This window comes from Eurosta solidaginis, chromosome 1 (assembly GCF_040869045.1).
Source record: "Eurosta solidaginis isolate ZX-2024a chromosome 1, ASM4086904v1, whole genome shotgun sequence".
Classification (NCBI taxonomy): Eukaryota; Metazoa; Arthropoda; class Insecta; order Diptera; family Tephritidae; genus Eurosta; species Eurosta solidaginis.
The window spans coordinates 326,350,866-326,372,723 of record NC_090319.1 but is presented as its reverse complement, the minus strand read 5'-3'; the positions used below and the strand labels follow the sequence as shown (position 1 = coordinate 326,372,723).

The 21,858-nt window shown below is 40.7% G+C and overlaps 2 protein-coding genes and 1 long non-coding RNA gene across 11 annotated transcripts in view; all 3 read right to left on the bottom strand.

Annotated features, from left to right (window-relative positions):
- Positions 1–989, bottom strand: part of T48 (FU domain-containing protein T48) — a 236,252-nt gene extending 235,263 nt beyond the window's left edge. The window contains exon 1 of one of the 7 annotated variants that reach the window (XM_067762051.1): positions 881–989. The gene's annotated coding sequence lies outside the window, so the exon portion shown is untranslated. Of the gene's footprint in view, positions 1–598; positions 736–880 lie in introns of those variants that run through there. The other 6 variants (XM_067762053.1, XM_067762056.1, XM_067762054.1 and 3 more) reach the window with 6 other exon arrangements.
- A 4,438-nt stretch (positions 990–5,427) lies between these two features.
- LOC137244209 (uncharacterized) lies at positions 5,428–6,856 on the bottom strand. 2 transcript variants are annotated; one of them, XR_010950843.1, is made up of 4 exons: positions 6,745–6,856; positions 6,061–6,682; positions 5,922–6,000; positions 5,428–5,854 (listed from the first exon to the last, which is right to left on the bottom strand). It is a non-coding gene; the product is annotated as an uncharacterized lncRNA (long non-coding RNA). The 2 variants fall into 2 exon arrangements; XR_010950842.1 differs by having other exon boundaries at positions 6,061–6,801.
- Positions 6,857–11,332: 4,476 nt separating this feature from the next.
- Positions 11,333–21,858, bottom strand: PGS1 (Phosphatidylglycerophosphate synthase 1). Of its 2 annotated transcripts, XM_067762048.1 has the most exons (5): positions 21,633–21,858; positions 20,706–21,567; positions 20,441–20,649; positions 12,256–12,422; positions 11,333–12,194 (listed from the first exon to the last, which is right to left on the bottom strand). In XM_067762048.1, the coding sequence occupies exons 2-5, from the start codon at positions 21,559–21,561 to the stop codon at positions 11,942–11,944; spliced, it is 1,485 nt and encodes a 494-aa protein (XP_067618149.1). In that variant the 5' UTR covers positions 21,562–21,567; positions 21,633–21,858; the 3' UTR covers positions 11,333–11,941. The 2 variants fall into 2 exon arrangements, with proteins under 2 accessions (XP_067618149.1, XP_067618148.1); XM_067762047.1 differs by having other exon boundaries at positions 11,335–12,194; positions 20,706–21,857.

The window sequence follows — 21,858 nt, the reverse complement described above, 5'->3', positions numbered from 1 at the left end:
TTTGGACCCAAAACGGCAGCCAATGTGCTGTTGCCCGCCGGACATACCAGATGAATAGGGGAAAACAAGTGCAAGATATAGTTAGTGGCACATTCGGGCACTTTAAGCATTGAAATCATTTAGGATTAAAAAATTAGTAGCGCAACCCTTTCAAGGGGTAGCCAGAGCAATTTATAGCTTCTAAAACACAATCTGGCGTGGAAGGTTGAATTTTGTTATGTTCAATCGTTCCCGAGATGGTCATGGCGGTACCTTAATTGTGCTTGTTACTGGAACGTACCGGATCTGTGTCCTGCAAAGGGCCATCAACATTGATAGCACTGCTTGAAACCTTCAGGAAGTGTCTTTGTCCCTACAACAACCACACTGAAATCATGAAGGGCTTTCAAGGGGCAAAACATTTAACAGGTTGTGGAGCCGTAGTGTATCTTAATAAATTTGAGGAAGAGATTGATTTAACTAATAATTCCAAACAACTATCACATCAAAAGTTTTAGCGAAACGTCGGGAAAAATAGTGGAACGTTTCATTTGCACTAATCAACGGTTAGATCGGATTAGCCTATGGAAAAAGAAAAATTCAACAACAAAATACATACTTATATATATTTTTTAACCGATCTATTACAAAACACACTATCACTTTAATTTTTTCACAAAGAAGACTTGTTTATTTTTACTAAATTCGTTTTCAGTTTTATTTTCTTGCATACCGTTACTAAATAAACAGTTCACAGCTCTTTTTTTTTCTTGTTGTATGCTATTAACAGGTATGCAAATCCAATTGGAATTTACGTTTAGTTGACCAGACCACATACAATACCATTTAACTACGCACATTTTTTGCTCAAAACCTCTATATCCGTTAAAAAAATTCGTACCTTTGTTTTATTTGCAATTATAAATTTCGAAAAATAAATGATTAACCCGCTCATTGAATAAACGAAAACCATATACGTAGCCGCACCGCACAAAACAAACTAAGAAAATGTTTGTGTTGTTTGCAAACAATCGGCGATTAGACCTTTAGCTCATTTTCTTTGCCTTGGCGCCAGCCAGTGTTGCATTTACACAGATTACAATCATTGGAATGGTGCTGCCAGATAATTTGTTGTTATATAAGGCACAGCAAATAGGCATGAAGCATTATTCAATCACAAGAGATTTGCTCGACAGACAAATTTTTTGACAATCGCGGCCATTTTGCTCCCAAATCGAATTGACATCCGTTAACTGTGCTGTTTCTTTGCGGATTTTCGAAAAATAATAGTAGTAGAAATAGGAAGCAATTAGTTTACAAATACCGGATAAGTACTGATCTGCATAATTTTTTTTTTTAATTTTATAGTGAATTTATTAACTATGCCTCGAATGGCTGAACATTGAACATAGGTAATTTTATGAAAAGTGAGGACACCAAGAAATCGTGAGCTTTCGTAAACCTATGAATATACGAAACCTAAACCAATTCAAAATTCTTCGTTCAACGTCAAAACCTCGACTATTAAAACGATTAACGTAAAAATGACATTGGTAAATAATGGAGATGCCATAACGAAATGAACTCATTGGGCATGTTAACTTATTGAGGTAAAAGTTTAGAACAGGTGTCTTCTGCTAATACGCGTCCAAAAATATCGAGAGAGGTGACCTCGACAACAATAATCCGAAGGCGGAAAAGAAAAATTGTATCTCTGTCCGGAGATATTTGCATTTGAAGTTGGCAATTTTCATGTGATTTTTGCAATGTTTTTGTGCACTGAAAAAGATTTTGTGTACAAAGGGATTTTGCACGCATTTAATTTTGTTCCTACCTCATTGGTGGACCGGCCAGGGTAATTTTTTATAAGCTCGGCTGAAGACCGCTAACGCAACCCGGGGTCTGTTTTCGGTTTTTCGTCAATATCTTTTGAACGAGCTTAAATTTTTATTTCCGCCTTCGAATTGTTGTTATCGAGGTCAATACGCGTCTTTTGACACTTCTCTCGATATTTTTGGGTGCGTATTAAAAGTCGACCTTCTGTTCTATTAATTCCGTATGTTCGGAACATTCGCCTCCATTTAAGAATTTGGGGAATCGATTCATATTTGGAAAATTTTGTATATACTTATTTCATATATTCGGAGCTCGTGATGTAGTAACAAATGAACGTATTCCGAATATTCTAAATTAACGGTTTATCCGGAACGCTTCCATGAATACTTAATGGAAGAGAGCTTTCCGAAATTTCAAAATAAAAAGGTGAATGCTCCCTGTCTAGCAGGACCGCAGAAAAGCTTAACTGTTCTGTCAAAGTCAAGGTAGGAATATAAAGTTCTAAGACATTAAGCCATTTTCTTTTATTTTTGTTTTTGTCAGTTCATTGCGGCTGCTGAGTAGCGTATCACCCCATGTCGGCTGCCTGTTCAAAATCGTGCTAACTCAAAATATTTTTCAAAGACTTCCCAATTCAGGATTTGTCTCAAAACTGCCCTATATTAGAGTTAGATTGAAGAACACTTCATCTCAGAATTCTTTTCATGAACTCTCACTTATGTCAAAATGCATTGAACTTTTGCTCATATAAGGAGTTTTTGAAACAAATTTTGAGATAGTGCTTTTTTGAATAAAATTCTAACGTACGGCATTTTCAAACAATTTCTGAAAGAATGACCAAACCAACATACTTTTATCAATTCACGAATTATTTAGTAGACAATTTATTATTTCCCCAAAAACTTTTGGCATTTACAAATTTATTATCACTACTAATATACTACCAAAGATACTTTTCTACTACAAATTTCACTGAAGGGGATTGAATTATTCCCCGTTTTCCTTACTTCGTAAAAGCAAACCGTCCAGATTTTTCAATTTGGGAGTGTCAAAGATCTGTCATCATTGGAGAACAAACCTCTAGTAATTGAATCATTGTAAATTTTACCAAGTAGCGCAACTAACAGCTGATCGGTGAAAATTCGCACATTCACATGCACAATTCTCGACTCAGTTTCAAAAAAAACTTTAGATTATTTAATTCAAATTTTAAAGTGAGATATTCCTTACAAATTTATGTATACAGAATATATATGGCGTTTTTGTTGTTATTAAAACAATAGTTTTATTTATATTAAAGCTTTTATCATTTTTTTTTTTAACTTTGAAAAATCTCCGAACACCATTCCTTCATTATATGACATTCGACTGCCTAGTCCACTGCCTTCCACTCTATTCGCAACATAACCTCTACTTAAGCTGCCAAACTATATAGTAAACAATGAATTGAATCATGTGCATGGTACAATAACCAGGTAAAAGCATCAGAGTTGCATTTTACATGTTTTTTCATTCGAAGGTGGTCATAAAATATCAAACTTTGTTTATGTTTACATTTTTTGTTTATTTACTATTGATGTGAAAATTTATTAGGTAATTCTTTACTTTAGCTCACAACTATTAAAACTCGTCCAAAAATATCGGGAGAGGTTTGACACCTTTGGACCCAGGACCACGAATCCGAAAACGGAAATTGAAAATTTTATTTCTTTCCAGATATATTTACAAAGTAAAAATGTTCATTTGGCTGTTGTAATTTTGATGGTGTTGTGTACCCACAAAAAAAAACTGTGGGTAAAAGTGTTTTGCGCGGATATAGATTTGGTCTCTCATGGTAATTTTTTATAAGCGCGGCCGAAGGCCGCCAACTCAGAAAGGTGTTCTGCGCAAAATTACGATGGATCCCACCCCCGGTCTCGGAGGTACCCGCGGGTCTTTTTTCGGTTTTTCGTTAATATCTTTTGAACGAATTAAAATTTTTAATTTCCGCCTTCGGATTATTAATACTGACTACTAATCAAGACGCGTCGTTTGACACCTCTCTCGATATTTTTGGTAGCGTATTAGCAGTCGACCCCTCAACTAGACTATTACCTGCGCAAAAATACTATGGATTCCACCCCGGTTTCGGAGCGCTCCGGTGCCATTTTTCAGGTTTTTGGGAATATTTTTTGACAGAAATAAAATTTTTAATTTTCGCTTTCGGATTCGTCGTCCTGAGTCCAAAACACATTTTTTTGACAACTCTCCCGATATTTTTTCACGAGTTTTTGCAGTTGTGAGCTAAAGTGAAGAATTACCCCGCAAGATCAAGGAAGAGGAAAAATTGGGAAAAAGCTTGTGGCGTTAGCTTCCCTAAAATGGCTTAATTTTTCCGCCCCATTTTCAGGCCTGTGACCTTATTGTGGGAGCTCATTTGATGCCCAACTCCACTCCATTGCTATATTTACCGTCTTTGATGTAAATATTGTTTCCCGAATGTTGTAAGATAAAAAATATAATATAATTTTATGTATGACTTAGCAGTGCTAATCAAGAGTTTGTAAAAAACGGAAGTTGTCTCATCGTCCCCAACGGTCATTCCTACAGTTATCTACCAAAATATCGGACAATACTTTCGCCGCTACAACGTGAAGGAAGGACGAAAGATAAATAATAAAGTCCCTTCTACATGTTCGCTTTTTTTTAAGTGACACCGTTGGAGCGAAAGGCCAATACTTGGCACGGAACAGCTGCAGCACAAAAACGGATATGCATGATGTACCACGAATAAGCTGTGAAACCCAGTCGCAGTAACCTCCCCTAGTTTCAGTGCCACCATTAGTTTACAAAGAGCGAAAATATGCTATACAAGTATATACAAGTATATATACTAGTCAACAAAGAGAAAAAAAAATGCTAAACAATTATACCAACGAAAAGCGGCCCTTATCAGGGCCACAAACAGTTTGCGCAGAGAAAATATTGCTAGACAATTATGTTTTACATGCTATAGATTTACTTTTGGATTATTTATATCATCCATATGTTGACAAGAAAAAAAAAACTGGATTATAACCTATACTGGAGTTGAAAACGGAAATATTCCAAGTCAAACTTTTGCCATAGCAGGTACGGATACCAGATCCAACCTAAATCCGAAATTGCTACAAAAGCCTCCTGGCTAGAGCCAGAAGGAAAACCCGGAACCGTAATTGAAGTCAGTACTACAACCGAACTAGTATCCAAAAATTAAACCGAAAGCGAAATCGGTTCCGAACAGAGGAGCCAAAAGAAAAATTGGATCAAAACAACCATGCAATGGCGCTGAACCCGTAAGTTCTGTGGCATAGTGACTCATTTGAAATTTTCAACACACCCGTGCTTTTTTTAATAAAAAAAGATTACATCTAAAGACATGGAGTACATATCCTTCAAAGAAATCTGCACCTCGAATGCCGACACAACGAGTTTCCAACGTTAAACGTTATTATGTATATATGTATCTTCGATATTTATTAGGTTACTAAATTACTTAATTTTTACTTTACAAAATACATGAAATTAAAAAAAAAAAATCAGTACTTATTCATGTACATACTATTAACTCAGCATTTTATATACAATCTCATCCCAAATTTTCAACATCTCTTGGAGACAGTAACGTTAGCATTCATACAGACATGTATTGAAAATAAGGTCCAATACAAAAAACATTTAGCAATAGCATTTCCCAATATAATTTAAATACTACAAAATAACGACCTTAGGCAGATAAAATAGGAACAATATAATTCCTAAAAAGTTGTATCTCACTTTACATTAAACTGCTTTGGAATATAAATACATACACTAAAATATATATACAATACAAAACGGTCCCTTATTTATATTTCATAAACAAAATTAATGTTGCGACCATTGGATATTTTTCAAATCAATTGGTTTTAGCACCATCTCCCATAATGGAGACATTTCACGTAAACGTTCGACATGTTTGATGCAGGTATCGGTAATATAATCAACCTCTTCAATGGTGGTAAAACAACCAATACCAAATCTATAAAAATTTATCAATACATTACTTTCAAATTAACTAAACAATTCAGTACGGTAAACTCGTATACCTTATTGAACTATGTGCCAAATCCTCATCAGTTCCAATCGCACGTAGGTTCCAGTGATGCAGAAGTACATGCTGAGGCACTAGACAACGCCACATCTTTTAAGGCCATAAGTAATGATAAATTTAATAAAGCACTATACCTTTGCTCTGGATCACCATTACATATACCATGTGATAATCTTGAAGTGATGCGATCATATAAACGTTTCGACAGAAAATCTATAAATTTCTTATCATATTCCATTTCTTTGAGTGCAAGATAACATGCAGCACCAAATCCAATAACAATAATCCGAAGGCGGAAAAGAAAAATTTTAGCTCGTTCAAAAGATATTCCCAAAAAACCGAAAAATGACCCCGGAGTGCTTCGAGTCCGGGGTGGGACCCATAGTATTTTTGCGCTGGCGGCCTTTGGCCGCGCTTATAAAAAATTAATCTGGGTGGGTCCAACACCGGTTTGGAGACCAAAACTATATTTGCGCAAAACACTTATGTCCACAATTTTTTTTGTGGGTACAATTATCATCAACATTACAACGCGCACATGAAAATTTTCAATTGAAAATTTTCAACTTCTTTTGCAAATATCTCTTGTCCAACACAAAATAATTTACCTCCGCCTTCCGATTATTGTTATCGAGGTCAATGCGCGTCTTTTAACACCTCTCTCGATATTTATGGACGCATATTATCAGTGTCATGCTGTCGTATAGAATTACCAAGAGTTGATGCGCTGGAAACGTTGAAGAAGTGATTCAGCTGCTATATGTAAATAAATAATAACAATAAATTAAATATATATCATTTAAAAATCAGTTAATTACCTTTATTTTCCATTAAAAATTCCTTTTTCCTCCAGCTTCATCAGCAAACCAACTTTTTTCTTTTTTTGTTTTGGCTTTGTTGACGAAAATTACATGTGACATTTTTCTTTTTCCATCACTTTTGACAGAAGAAACTGAAAGAACGTTTGACAGTTTATGTACAATCGGCAACAACAAAATACACGGGAGGGTTGCATTTTCGCTAATGCTTCTACCTGGTAATTGTACCATGATCATGTGCATAGAGCACACAAACGTGTTTTCGTCAAAGGGAATATATTTTCTCGTTTAGATGGAACGAAAAGTGATGAAAAGGTTGAGATATTTTTAGCTTATGGTACTGTCAAAATTAAGCGACGACTGTTGGAAATACATAGAACTGTATTCTCAATGCCTCATCTAGAGTTGTGCTCATTGTTTACTATATAGTTTGGCAGCTTAAGTAGAGGTTATGTTGCGAATAGAGTGGAAGGCAGTGGACTAGGCAGTCGAATGTCATATAATGAAGGAATGGTGTTCGGAGTTTTTTCAAAGTTAAAAAAAAAATGATAAAAGCTTTAATATAAATAAAACTATTGTTTTAATAACAACAAAAGCGCCATATATATTCTGGATACATAAATTTATATGGATTATCTCACTTTAAAATTTGAATTAAATAATCTAAAGTTTTTTTTTGAAAGTGAGTCGAGAACTGTGCGTGTGAATGTGCGAATTTTCACCGATCAGCTGTTAGTTGCGCTACTTGGTAAAATTTACAATGGTTGTGCTTTTTCGTTCATTTCAGAGATTCGAATCTTTAGTTCTTTTTCTGATGAACGAACAAGTTGTTCTTTTTGTTCATCTGTTCTTTTTTTTTTCAAGCAAATTTGATCACTGCTGCTCGCACCCGCGAAAAAAGCCAACAAGTATAGATGAGGGTGTGTATGTGCAATGCTTTGTGTATGTATATTTAAATGAGTAATGAATAAATAAGTTAATATATAAGTATAATTAACTTCAAAAAAAGTTACAAATTTCGGAAGGTCCAGGAAATTGAAAGAGTACAGACACAAATTGTAAATATGAACTTTTCAAGTTTAATAAATGTAAAAATAAGTTTCTTACAAAGCGTGTTTTTCATAAATAGTCCATACATATATTGTTGTAGCAGTGCCGAACACAAAGATGACCACACATATCTTTAGTGTAAGTGGCATCATCGACATTCGTGCTCAGAATTTCTGCGTATGTATGTGTGAATTTACAATGTTCGCGAACGAGAAGAGAGAAAGAATAACATTAGATAAAACGGACTAAAAGACAAATGAACTAAAAGAACAAAAAGAACCGAATTCGAAGATCTAGTTCACTTGTTCAGTTGAGAGACCCGGTCAATTGAACAAGTTCAGAACGAAACGACCCAACTCTAGCCTCATCTAAACTTCAACATATTTGGCATGTAAAGGGAATTTGTGTGACTATATTTGGCGCTGTCAAAGCGTCGAAGCGGAGCAGAGCATTATGAATGCACGTAATGACGTGCGGACCAAATTGAGGTCGTGTCCACGCTATACGGCAGCACGAAGACGACGCAAATGCATTAAGGGTATATTACGAAAATCTTTATATATTTAATTATCATCCATTATTGCCTGTCTCAGAGGGTGGTATGTATTTGTTCCAGTTCCAGTCCCACTCCGAGCCTCAGTCCCAGTCCTAATCCTAATCCCAGTCCCAGTCCGTCTCTGGTCTACTTCCCGGATAAAAGGATCGTAAATACTAATATAGGCAAATTTATATACCAAATTTCATACAAATCGAATAGGACTTATGTACATAGGTATGTGGGTATTATTAATTCATGTCTTTATTTCGGCTTCACATGCATATTTATCAGTTTTTCCAGGTTGATACGACTAAATCGAATATCACAATGAAAACTACTTTAAAGCTCTCAGCAACAGCTTTAATTTGATATCCATATCACAAAGACATTCTAGGGGCATCCGGGTCCACGTTTTTGTCTATATCTCGAGACCCTAGTCACCCAGCGGCATAAAACTTATTCTGTACTAAAGCAAACATCAACAGCTTCAATTTGATACCCATAATTTAAAAGCACATCCTAGTGTTACCCTGATCCACGTTTTGGCCTATATCTCGAGACCCTGTGCGTCGATCGCAACCAAACATATGTGCATTACCGCGTGAGGTATACGCAACTTATGTGAAAGTTTGAACAAAATCGACCGGCGCATCTCTTCAAACACCGCGGTGGAAGGTGTCGAGAGAAGATGAGATGGCTCTTGGAGTATTCGAGAGAAAAGATCTCCGGAAGGTTTATATTCCTATCCGTGATGTCGACGGCGAGTATCGAACTAGTTATAATGATAAGCTATATGCCATGACGATAGTGCAGCGATTGAAAATCCAAAGGCTCCGCTAGCTAGGGCATGTTATGTGGATGAACGAATACGCTCCAGTAGTTTGTAAACAGAGGAAAAAGAAAACCTTCACTGAGTTGGGAGAGACAGTTGGAGGAAGATTTGACCTCGCTTGGTGCCCCCAATTAGCGACTGTTAGCGCAAAACAAGCTTAGCTGACCTCACTGACTCAGCGTACTTCATTTTTATATAAAACTTCAAGAAGTTCTGTATGTTGAATTTTGGCAGGATTTACCGATCGCGCCCGGACACATTTTTTGCTTACATTTTACTTCTTCCTTTCTCATTCCGTACGAAAAAAGCACAAAAACTGTGAGTAAAATGTGAACAAACATGTCTTAAGACACAAACAATGAATTCACGTCATTTCATCCAATCGTCACTTGTAAACAATCAGATTTTCATACGTATACAATAAAAAATTCAACCAAAAGATATGACGTAGTAATACTATTTAGTTTTCAACTCGAACCAAATAAACCTTTGAGATAAAAAATGTAGTAGGAGGTAAGAGCGGAGCAAAATATCCGATTGGAATGAAGTCTGAACACTGCGTCAGCAATGAAACATATTGCCCAAAGCGTAACGTCACGCCGAGAAAATTTATTTCACAGCTAACTACGATTTTTTGCTCTCATTTTTTAATGCGGGATCTGTTTATTGGTTCATTCGGCAGCCCTACAAAGCTTTTTGAGGTGCTCCGCTTAAATGGCAAGACACAACATGGGCGAACGGCGAATGTTCGCTTTATAAAATAGTAGGTTCGTCGATTTTGTTACGGCTTTGATTTGCTTTATAGTAAACTGATATATACGAGTATATAAAGCAAACATAGATTAACTTTTCGATTTACACGACATCCAACTCGATTTTCAATGATATAGCAAACACACAATCGGTTATGCTTGATATTTAAATTAAATCATTGCTAATTGAATATTTGAAGTAGTACATATTACTTATAGTTTATTTTACAATCTCATTCTGTTTGGCGAAAGACCGGCTTAACCTGCGTAGGCGATATCGTCTGCTAATGGTACTCTCATGGTTCAATTATGTATATAGTTGAACCATGGGTACTCTGAAGCTTACGTTATTCGTCAATCCATAGCGGAACGATACAAGGTGGCAGCATGGTGACATACCTATAAACATATATAAACATTTCATGTATTTTGTTTTTGTAAAGTTAATGTATCAAATCAAATAAAAAAAGCTTAAAATCAGTTGTCCCATGCTGCCACCTTGTATCGTTGCGCCATGCGTCAATCGCACGAAAGCAATTGTCAAATTGGTTTTCGTCTTTTGTTTCTGACACTTCGTTTTCGCTTTCACAACAGCTTTCCGTGATAGAGAATGCCGAGATAACGCAAGTCTGCTGTTGTCTCCATTGTTTACTATATAGTAGGCAGCTTAAGTAGAGGTTATGTTGCGAATAGAGTGGAAGGCAGTGGACTAGGCAGTCGAATGTCATATAATGAAGGAATGGTGTTCGGAGATTTTTCAAAGTTAAAAAAAAAATGATAAAAGCTTTAATATAAATAAAACTATTGTTTTAATAACAACAAAAACGCCATATATATTCTGTATACATAAATTTGTAAGGAATATCTCACTTTAAAATTTGAATTAAATAATCTAAAGTTTTGTTTTGAAACTGAGTCGAGAACTGTGCGTGTGAATGTGCGAATTTTCACCGATCAGCTGTTAGTTGCGCTACTTGGTAAAATTCACAATGGTGTCTCTTTGCCTGACGTATAGGTAATCCTGCTACAAAAAAGACGAACGGCGGTCGTGGGGGCGACTAAAATACGCAAAGGGACCATGTAGCGCAACTCTTTCACGGATTTGCCAGCCAGCGCAACTTTTAACTTCTCCCACCTCACCTACCCGTGGTGAATCCAGCTTCTTTAACAAGCGAAGTTCTGGCGACCCCTAGCTATACATGTGGGCGGGAAGGTCTAGAAGTTTCAATGTGGTTCCCGAGATGGTCAGGCTTAATGGTGCTTGTTACCGGAACGTCCCGAGCACAAAGGGCCATCAGCATCGATTCCCATCCACAAAACATTCGGGAAGGGACTTTATCACTACAGCAACAAATTAACAAATTACTACATATTCAAATTAACAAATTATGGTTGCTCCAAATATTTTTAATGTGTCTACCAATCAAAAACAAAGTTTATACAAAAATACCAATATTTTTTATAGTTCAATAAAATACATATTAACATTTTTTTGTTCATTCTATACCTGAACACAAACAGTTTCACAAAAATATATATTGTTCGAGGTGGCATCGTTTAAATGAAAGTACAAAAACTAACAAAGTTGTTTATTCACAAATTCATAAAAATTTAAAGGTCTAATATAAAACATAATCGTAATAATTCATGCAAATCCAGTGTTTTCACTGTGTTATACAAAAATTGACTTTTATAAATTATAGGATTCACATATTTTGTGATTAAACATTTACACATCGACATCTGACTGGAATACTACTCTATATCGGCTGCCGTTTTAGAAACGGCCTAGCCGAAAAATCCTTTGAAAAGCGTATCATTGAAGAGCACCCTACATCAGATATTGAAATGAATTTTGAGATAGATATGGTGCCGCTTTGAAACAAATTCTTAGATATGGCATTCTTCAAATGAATTCTGAGATTGGGATCTGCACTCAGCCGTCGATATGTACTTGTTATAGGATATTATATACAGCAATAGTCTACAATTTAATGACTTTCGAAAAGTTAAACAATAAACATCTCAAAAAAATTTTCTAAATATTCTAACTACAGCTTGCACCCAATGAGGCACTGGTCTCGAGACAATTTCTTTTTCCGCTATACTAGATGAACTAAAAAGTCTATCTGTTTCATCTTCTAAACGTTTGCAGAGTTCATTATTATTAGTGACAAGACAAATTTGTGTTTCAAGATCACGATGCACAGAACGCTCACCAAAATTAGAGGAACCGATGAGTGTTACATTTGGCAATGTAGAACCTGGAAGATAATACCTGAAATATTTGAAATTGTTTAGTAAATTTCATCAAATTTCGAATTTTCGAAAATCTATACCATAGGCCTTTGGCATGATAAGTCCAGCCATCTTTTTCGTATTCAAAAAAGTTAATACGATGATTCTGTTTCAAACGCACCAAATTTTCATAAAAGTGTCTAGCTATTAATGTATAGGCAGCTGGTATACCGCCAGCGGGTCCACTAGCACCTTGAAATCCATTGGCCTTTAAAGAAAAATATTTTATTAAAAAATTGTTAAGAGCAGGGTCGTGGGCAAGGGGGGCCTTTTGGGAGTTCAAATCCCCCATGGGCCTACAACGACTGAATTTTTTTCATAAAAAGTGGTAGATGGAAGGGGGCATTTGTTGACTGATAGCCAATAAATATGCTAAATGTTTATCTTTACTCCCGTTTCTATTAATTTTTTTTTTTTTTATCGCAAAACTAGTCTTGACAATAACGGATGCTTACTATGAGCTTCCATCGCTTCCCAAAGCAGTCGGTTCTATGTACCGGAGCGACTCGGGATTTTTCCCGACCAAGGACTGTCATCTCAGTGTGACCCCATTTAATTTGTTTCGTCCCTCCCACAAATTGTCATCCTCCCAGCAGCTCCTTGCAGCAGGACTGCTACATATTCTCTTACTCCGCGAAGGTATCGAACCCAATCCGGGTCCGTCTCCTGACCCCGGTCCTGAGAAATGGTTTTGCTGCATTTGCCAGAAAATAATCTTTTTAGGACGGTCATACTCTGTTCAGTGTGTCTCGTGCAAGGGATGGTTGCATCGGACAGGTTGTTCTGGGCTTGATCCCAAAACCCGACGTCCACGTAACTTTTATAAATATTTTGTGGCTCCTTGCTGCTCACGCCCAAGGGCGCCCCGTAGTCTACGCCTAAGCGCCCCCCACTACCTTCCAGCAGCCTCGCTGCTCAGCAAGCCACAACAAGTACCCGCTGCTGCTCGCGCCCCACGGCGCCAACAACTCAAACAGCTGATACCACTCATAACTACTACCTTCGTAGTAGAGCTGGTAGCAATGCTGAGCATCAGCCCCTGCCCCCGTCTTCTTCTCCCCCCCCCTCCCCCCCCCCCCTCTTTTCTGGCAGCAATCGTGCAGGTCAGGGAAACAGACTCTTAGTCCCTACCTCCGTTTGCACCGTCTGCCAGCACAGAATATATATAGGTTTGCGACATCCGCTCAATGCAGCTCCTGCCTTGGGTGGTGCCACTTTCCTAGATGTTCTGGTCTCCGCGACGGCAACCCCTCGACGGGTTTCATCGCGCCATGTTGCCAGGTCGCAAACCCAAATCATCCGGGTACCCCAAGGGCGCCCAGTCCCAAGGCCACAACAGCAATTACGTCCTAGGCGTAGTCACCCGTCACTTACCCCTAGAGTGGCGGCGTCACCCCTCATGCACTTCAGAATTCTGCAGTTAAACTGTAATGGACTAACTGGGAAGATTACGGAGATAGTCGATTTCATGAAGCGGCACAACATCCGCATTGCTGCGATTCAAGAGACTAAACTCACAGCAGACCTGCTCTGGGTATAATGTCCACAGGAAAGACCGCGAGAGCGGAAATGGAGGCGGCCTCGCGTTTATTATACACCACTCTGTGCAATATTATATATTTGATCCTGGCATCGACTGCAGGGACAATGTCTTAGAACGTCAAGGCCTATCTGTTCGGTCAGGCGATGCAAATCTAGAAATCATCAACATCTACATCCCTCCTGTCACCTGTTGCCCCAGTGGATACCGCCCTAATATGAGGCCTTACTCACTGGCAACAATCGCATTATCTTAGGCGATTTCAATGCCCATCACGACCTATGGCATTCAAACTTGCGGGCGGACAGTACAGTAGAACTCGTAAACTGCGTCAACTGGCAGCCGATGGTAACATTGGCATCCGACCACCTGCCCATACTTATTTCGTTCGAGCGTACCGCCGACTTCATCGTCACCGAAAAACGCACTTTCATAAACTTCAAAAAAGGAAAGTGGGAAGAATATAAATCTGCAACAGACAGCAGCTTTGCTGCCCTCCCTATCCCGACTGATGCCCGCCAAGGGGAGCGTGCCTTCCGTAAGGTCATTGAATCCGCCTCGGCACATTTCATTCCCGCCGGGAGAATTCCCGAAATCCGGCCCCACTTCCCGGCGGAGGCCGCGAGCTTAGCGGGGGAACGCGACCTTATAAGACAGCTTGATCCAGGCGACCCCCAAATAAGGGATATAAACCAACGCATCAGATTGCTTGTGGACGAACACAAGCGGGCGAAATGGGAAGAGCACCTAAGAGGTTGTAACCTCTCTACCGGTGTAGGTAAACTTTGGTCCACCGTAAAGTCACTATCGAATCCGACTAAGCACAAAGACAAAGTTTCCATCGCCTTTGGCGATAAGGTGCTGTCTGATGCGAAAAAATGCGCGAGCGCTTTCTGCCGACAATATATAATGCATCCTACCTTTGACAAAGATAGACGGAGAGCCAATAGACACGCACATAAACACAAATTCAGCGCGTCACCAATCACCATCACCGCTAGAGAGGACGCCATTGGTCGCGCTAAACCATCCAAAGCAGTGGGCCCAGACGGCATAGCTAGGCCTTTGGCATGATAAGTCCAGCCATCTTTTTCGTATTCAAAAAAGTTAATACGATGATTCTGTTTCAAACGCACCAAATTTTCATAAAAGTGTTTAGCTATTAATGTATAGGCAGCTGGTATACCGCCAGCGGGTCCACTAGCACCTTGAAATCCATTGGCCTTTAAAGAAAAATATTTTATTAAAAAATTTTTAGAGCAGGGTCGTGGGCAAGGGGGGCCTTTTGGGAGTTCAAATCCCCCATGGGCCTACAACGACTGAATTTTTTTCATAAAAAGTGGTAGATGGAAGAGGGCATTTGTTGACTGATAGCCAATAAATATGCTAAATGTTTATCTTTACTCCCGTTTCTATTAATTTTTTTTTTTTTTATCGCAAAACTAGTCTTGACAATAACGGATGCTTACTATGAGCTTCCATCGCTTCCCAAGGCAGTCGGTTCTATGTACCGGAGCGACTCGGAATTTTTCCCGACCAAGGACTGTCATCTCAGTGTGACCCCATTTAATTTGTTTCGTCCCTCCCACAAATTGTCATCCTCCCAGCAGCTCCTTGCAGCAGGACTGCTACATATTCTCTTACTCCGGGAAGGTATCGAACCCAATCCGGGTCCGTCTCCTGACCCCGGTCCTGAGAAATGGTTTGCTGTATTTGCCAGAAAAGAATATTTTTAGGACGGTCATACTCTGTTCAGTGTGTATCGTGCAAGGGATGGTTGCATCGGACAGGTTGTTCTGGGCTTGATCCCAAAACCCGACGTCCACGTAACTTTTATAAATCTTTTGTGGCTCCTTGCTGCTCATGCCCAAGGGCGCCCCGTAGTCTACGCCTAAGCGCCCCCCACTACCTTCCAGCAGCCTCGCTGCTCAGCAAGCCACAACAAGTACCCGCTGCTGCTCGCGCCCCACGGCGCCAAAAACTCAAACAGCTGATACCACTCATAACTACTACCTTCGTAGTAGAGCTGGTAGCAATGCTGAGCATCAGCCCCTGCCCCCGTCTTCTTCTCCCCCCCTCTTTTCTGGCAGCAATCGTGCAGGTCAGGGAAACAGACTATTAGTCCCTACCTCCGTTTGCACCGTCTGCCAGCACAGAATATATAGGTTTGCGACATCCGCTCAATGCAGCTCCTGCCTTGGGTGGTGCCACTTTCGTAGATGTTCTGGTCTCCGCGACGGCAACCCCTCGACGGGTTTCATCGCGCCATGTTGCCAGGTCGCAAACCCAAATTATCCGGGTACCCCAATGCTTGCCCAAGGGCGCCCAGTCCCAAGGCCACAACAGCAATTGCGTCCTAGGCGTAGTCACCCGTCACTTACCCCTAGAGTGGCGGCGTCACCCCTCATGCACTTCAGAATTCTGCAGTTAAACTGTAATGGACTAACTGGGAAGATTACGGAGATAGTCGATTTCATGAAGCGGCACAACATCCGCATTGCTGCGATTCAAGACACTAAACTCACAGCAAGATCTGCATTGCAGACCTGCTCTGGGTATAATGTCCACAGGAAAGACCGCGAGAGCGGAAATGGAGGCGGCCTCGCGTTTATTATACACCACTCTGTGCAATATTATATATTTGATCCTGGCATCGACCGCAGGAACAATTTCTTAGAACGTCAAGGCCTATCTGTTCGGGCAGGCGATGCAAATCTAGAAATCATCAACATCTACATCCCTCCTGTCACCTGTTGCCCCAGTGGATACCGCCCTAATATCGAGGCCTTACTCACTGGCAACAATCGCATTATCTTAGGCGATTTCAATGCCCATCACGACCTATGGCATTCAAACTTGCGGGCGGACAGTAGGGGTGAGATGTTGGCGGATCAAATAGAAGAAACGACGTTCTGCACAATAAACGGAGACGCCCCCACACGTATGGTAGGAAGCTGTCACAGCTCGCCAGATATCTCAATCGTGAGCGCAGAACTCGTAAACTGCGTCAACTGGCAGCCGATGGTAACATTGGCATCCGACCACCTGCCCATACTTATTTCGTTCGAGCGTACCGCCGACTTCATCGTCACCGAAAAACGCACTTTCATAAACTTCAAAAAAGGAAAGTGGGAAGAATATAAATCTGCAACAGACAGCAGCTTTGCTGCCCTCCCTATCCCGACTGATGCCCGCCAAGGGGAGCGTGCCTTCCGTAAGGTCATTGAATCCGCCTCGGCACATTTCATTCCCGCCGGGAGAATTCCCGAAATCCGGCCCCACTTCCCGGCGGAGGCCGCGAGCTTAGCGAGGGAACGCGACCTTATAAGACAGCTTGATCCAGGCGACCCCCAAATAAAAGATATAAACCAACACATCAGATTGCTTGTGGACGAACACAAGCGGGCGAAATGGGAAGAGCACCTAAGAGGTTGTAACCTCTCTACCGGTGTAGGTAAACTTTGGTCCACCGTAAAGTCCCTATCGAATCCGACTAAGCACAAAGACAAAGTTTCCATCGCCTTTGGCGATAAGGTGCTGTCGGATGCGAAAAAATGCGCGGGCGCTTTCTGCCGACAATATATAATGCATCCTACGGTTGACAAAGATAGACGGAGAGCCAATAGACACGCACATAAACACAAATTCAGCGCGTCACCAATCACCATCACCGCTAGAGAGGTTGAGGACGCCATTGGTCGCGCTAAACCATCCAAAGCAGTGGGCCCAGACGGCATAGCCATGCCGATGCTTAAAAACCTAGAGAAAGAGGGTTTCAAATATTTAGCGCTTGTCTTCAACCTGTCTCTTTCCATTTTGTCATACCCGAGAAATGGAAAATGGCCAAGGTGGTCCCGCTACTAAAGCCTGGGAAACCAGCTAACATAGGTGAGTCATATCGTCCGATATCTCTCCTATCGCCAGTGGCATTTTGCTCCCTTATTTCCAAGCACATTTGCAGCTAGCCCCTCATCAGCATGGCTTCAGAAAACTCGATAGCACTACCTCCGCGCTAAATGTCATTGGCACCCAGATAAATTGCGGTTTGAATCAATACCCCCACCATAGAACAGTACTCGAAGCGCTAGACCTATCAAAAGCCTTTGATACGGTCAACCATGGCTCGTTACTGCAAGACCTGGAAGGGTCTACCCTTCCCCCATGTCTTAAAAGGTGGACCGCAAATTATCTGGGTGGTCGGCAGGCATCGGTGCAATTCAGAAACGAAACATCAAAACCAAGGAGAATTAAACAAGGGGTGCCACAGGGTGGTGTCCTATCCCCACTTTTGTTTAATTTCTACATATCCAAGCTACCTTCACCACCGGAAGGAGTCACAATCGTTTCCTACGCCGATGACTGCACAATAATGGCCACAGGCCCAGGCCCAGAGATCGATGAGCTATGCAATAAAATAAACGGCTATCTCCCTGATCTCTCCAGTTTTTTCGCCTCGCGAAACCTGGCATTGTTACCGACTAAATCTTCCGCGACCTTATTTACAACATGGACGCCCCAAATGTCGACCATATTGAACATCCACGTCGATGGCACTACGCTACCGACTGTCCTACACCCCAAAATCTTGGGTGTGACGTTTGATCAGGATCTACATTTTGGTGCGCACGCAACCGCAATTGTTCCTCAAATCCCTTGCTGGCAGTACCTGGGGAAAAGATAAAGAAACGCTCATGACCACATACAAAGCAATTAGCCAGCCGATTACGTGCTACGCGTCACCCATATGGTCGCCAAGCCTAAAAACTACCCACTGGAAGGCACTACAGGCCTGCCAAAATACTGCTCTCAGAATCGCCACGGGCAATACGTAGCAATGCTCGCCCCACCTAATAGCCGCGACCGATCACAAATTGTCATCAATATCCTCTAACGGGAGTCCAAGGAAACTTACCGTTTCAACAGTGGTGGACCATAAGGAAGGGGGTGTTAGAGGCTTTGGTTCCACATTACAATTAAAGAGATGGTTGGTGTCATGTGGGGACACATTACAAGCGGGGCATACATTTTGTATGTCGGGGTTGATTCTGGATAGGTAAGAGTTTAACCTGTTACAGTATCCAGAACGAAGTTGAGCAAGAGTGACACGCGTTTTCCTGGGGAGTATGCGTTCCTCTTCCGCGAGTTCTGGATATTTTTCTTCAAGTACTGGATTCACCGGGCAATTCCCGACATAAAGGTCCGACGCCTGTCTATGGAGTTCACCAAGGACCTGCTTGTGTTTTTTCGCTTCATACGGCTGGGTTCTCAGGTGCCGTATTTCCTCAAAATGCTTACGGAGAAGACTCCTTAGGCCCCTAGGCGGTGCTGGTTCGCCAATCAGATGTCTGTTGGGATGCCCAGGTTTCTGGGTATTCAACAGAAACTGTTTGGTCAGCATCTCATTTCTCTCCCTGATGGGGAGTATTCTCGCCTCATTATGCAGATGGTGTTCTGGGGACATAAGAAGACAGCCCGTGGCGATTCTGAGAGCAGTATTTTGGCAGGCCTGTAGTTTCTTCCAGTGGGTAATTTTTGGCTTGGCGACCATATGGGTGACGCGTAGCACGTAATCGGCTGGCTAATTGCTTTGTATGTAGTCATGAGCGTTTCTTTATCTTTTCCCCAGGTACTGCCAGCGAGGGATTTGACGATTTTGTTACGGCTCTGAATTCTCGGAACAATTGCGGCTGCGTGCTCACCAAAATGTAGATCCTGATCAAACGTCACACCCAAGATTTTGGGGTGTAGGACAGTCGGTAGCGTAGTGCCATCGACGTGGATGTTCAAAATGGTCGACATTTGGGACGTCCATGTTGTAAATAAGGTCGCGGAAGATTTAGTCGGTGATAATGCCAGGTTTCGCGAGGCGAAAAAACCGGAGAGATCCGGCTACCAGATTTTAATAATTAAGGTTGGCCAATGATTATAGTGACTATCGAAATTTCCGCCAATTTTACCAAAAAGGGCACTGTTGTTGTTGTTGTAGCGATAAGGTTGCTCCCCGAAGGCTTTGGGGAGTGTTATCGATGTAATGGTCCTTTGCCGGATACAGATCCGGTACGCTCCGGTACCACAGCACCATTAATGTGCTAGCCCGACCATTTCGGGAACGATTTATGTGGCCACATTAAACCTTCAGGCCATTCCCTCCCTCCCCACCTCTAAGTTCCATGAGAAGCTTAGGGTCGCCAGAGCCTCGTCTGTTAGTGAAACAGGATTCGCCGCGGATAGGTGAGGTTGACAATTGGGTTTGGAGAAGCTATATATTGCGCTGGCAACCTGAATCTGTATTTTAGTAGCCTCTTACGACAGGCATACCTACCGCGGGAATATTCTGACCCCCTAACCCGCTAGGGTCAAAAAGAGCACTTATTTTCCACTATCGCGATAAAAGCGCTGTAGGTGCTTTTTCTCGTTTATTTGTTATCTACTGTTGGTACCACTTAACCTTGGTCTTATCTTTTAAATGCTTGATGAATTGCAGTTTAAATATGATAACCAATTTCTTTGACTTCAATGGGACTAATCATCATGGTTATTTTCAATTTTGCCAAAATGTTTCAACGAGAATGGACAAACTCAATCTAACATGTTCTTATATTGTTCTCCCATTTGTTAACCGCCTTATGCCAATCTTGCGTAAATCTATCTTGGTTAGTACCTATATATATATTTTAATTGCTTACATTAGGATGTGCCATTAGAATGCTGCATTGCGCCAGACAATTATCGGCCAATGTATTCATATATTCTTGAGTCAAATTGAAATATCCTGAAGCAAGTTTCATGCGTGAGCCTTCTATCGCCGAAGACAATAGATTCTTAGTCACAAGACTATCGTGATGAATGCCAATTTGACCCATTTCCACCAAAGGAAATACCCATGTGTCAGCGTCTGAAAGCAGAATAATGTTAGTCGCAAGAAAGTAGAGAGCATTTAATATAACAAACCTTTCTGCTTTTCGGCTGCTTTCTGTTGCTGTATATAAATATTCTGCATAAAGTCAGTAATGCGTTGTTTGGCATGCGCAACAAAATCCTCTTTCGCACCTTCGTACGGTAAATATTTTCCATCTTTGTGCAATTGTTCTTGTGCATTTTGATTAACGGCTAAACTAAATTCCTGTACACGCGCTATAAGTTGTGCATAAAAATCGGCTAAGGGTTTATCTTCAATTAATATATAACGATCTTGACGATTTGTAAAATAATCATTTGATAAGTTGGCGCCTGATATAAGGACAGCATCATCGAAGAGATATACTTTCATATGCTGTAAGCCAAGTAGTTCATTCCATCGTGGCGGTGCTAGTCGCTTTGTTATACCACGCAAGTCGGGGGTGTGATAGAGGGATAATCTCATTTGTTCACCAAAATCTCGCAGCAATGGTAAGAGCATAGTTTTTGAGTTGACGTCACCTCGCGTACCACGCGTAAAATCCAACAATACATTTACATGCAATGAGGATTGTTGTTGTAGGCTACTACGTAATGTTTGGACAAAAGCAGTTTCTAGATGGCCTGTACCAAGATACAAGCTTGCTAGCACAATTCGTTCACGCGCCAAGGCACTACGCTGCACTAAAGTTTCATAGAAATGATGCGGTTCGTGTATTATTTGGATTTTTTCCCCACGCAACGGAAAGCATGGTGCTACATTATTTAACCAAGCCAAACTCTCCAGACCAATGGTGCCGCCAAAACTATTCTGTATCTTGAGTGGAGTTTGCTGGAGGCAACTGATAAGATCGTTGGGCGCAGTTAGCTCTTCGGCGAATTGTGTGAAAAAACGTCGTAAATGCCACATTTTCTACTAAATAAATAGTTCTAATAAAATAGCCTTGGATTTGTGCTTCTAAATTTACAAAATGTATGTACCCAAACGCCGAAATTTAAAGTTCTCTTTAATTGCGTTCTTTGTTATTGTATATTGATATAGCGATTTATTTTTGATTTCACATGACTTCAAGCTTTATTTGAAATTGTATTTTCAAAATGTCATGTCCGTATATTTTTAAATTTACATGTTTTATGCAGCTCAAATAATCTTAGTTGACTTGTATTTTTTCTTGTTGCACTTGGTAGACGCGCTAGAGCTGGATTT